Source organism: Papilio polytes, unplaced genomic scaffold (genome assembly GCF_000836215.1).
Source record: "Papilio polytes unplaced genomic scaffold, Ppol_1.0 DF823935.1, whole genome shotgun sequence".
Classification (NCBI taxonomy): Eukaryota; Metazoa; Arthropoda; class Insecta; order Lepidoptera; family Papilionidae; genus Papilio; species Papilio polytes.
In genome coordinates, this window is record NW_013525269.1 from 2,457,319 (window position 1) to 2,458,389 (window position 1,071).

The window sequence follows — 1,071 nt, forward strand, 5'->3', positions numbered from 1 at the left end:
CCTCCATCGCCGCCTTCATGCCTACATACGGCACCTTTATGATGGCCAGGTAACTGTTACATGTATCAATTTTTGATTTTGACTCATTTTATGTTGAATCGTCATGAATCATCTGTATTAAAAAGCAATTAGCCGTCTCGGATCTATCTTATAGTAGCCTTTATAATGTCATCACAATGCATACAAAACATGCTAGTTACTGTAATGTAATGGAACACTGACAGATTCCCTGACTATACTTTGTTAAAACTCACAAAACAGATAAAAGCAAACTGATATTATTTTGTCTCAAAGAATTAAAATGGCTATCCTCATTTTTTTTATTATTTTACATAACTGTTAGGACGGAAATTATGAGTGTTAGTGAAAATCTACTAAACATGTGTGAAAAATATGAACAACTTGAGTAAAGCCATATATATTATTTACTTTACTATATTACTATATTATGATAAATGCGAAAGTTTAGATGGATGGATGGATGGATGTTTGTTAGAGTTTGCAGCCTAAACAGCTTAACATCGTTATGAAATTTGGCATAGATGTAGAGGATAGTCTGGAAGAACACATAGGCTACTTTCTTTTGTTTTTATTAATACCACGCGGACGGAACCGCGGGCGGAAGCTATTTTTTAATAAATACAAATTAAAAGACACACAGATTTCAAGATCACCTGTTCTTACACAGGTGATCTTGAAATCTGTGTGTAAAAACGAACAACTTAAATGTATTTAACAATGTTAGGTTCTGTTCATCGATTGGTTCTGGCGGCACGTCGTCAGTGGGGTACACGTACTGCGGGGAGTGGTGCGCGCGCGCCCGCCGCCGCCGCGCGCTGGCGCTGCTGGCTGCGGGCGCGGCCGCGGGCGCGCTGCTGGCCGCCGCGCTCGCGCACGCCGTGCTGCCCGACACCGGCGTCGACGCACTCAGAGAGAACAAGGAACACTTTAGTGCATGGCACAGGTATACTAGTCCATACTTTAAATAGTGGACCCGCTTTAACATCTTCGCACGAATGGGTCGGCTCGCCCGGTGTAATACTACGACCACACAAAAAACAGGCGTGAAAC

The 1,071-nt window shown here is 42.2% G+C and overlaps 1 protein-coding gene across 1 annotated transcript in view; it reads left to right on the plus strand.

Moving 5' to 3' along the window:
• LOC106101817 (synaptic vesicle glycoprotein 2C-like) overlaps positions 1–1,071 on the plus strand; it is a 5,132-nt gene that overhangs the window by 1,720 nt on the left and 2,341 nt on the right. Inside the window, exons 4-5 of the mRNA XM_013281155.1 lie at positions 6–49; positions 746–964. Of these exons, the coding sequence (XP_013136609.1) occupies positions 6–49; positions 746–964 (263 nt within the window). The remainder of the gene's footprint in view (positions 1–5; positions 50–745; positions 965–1,071) is intronic.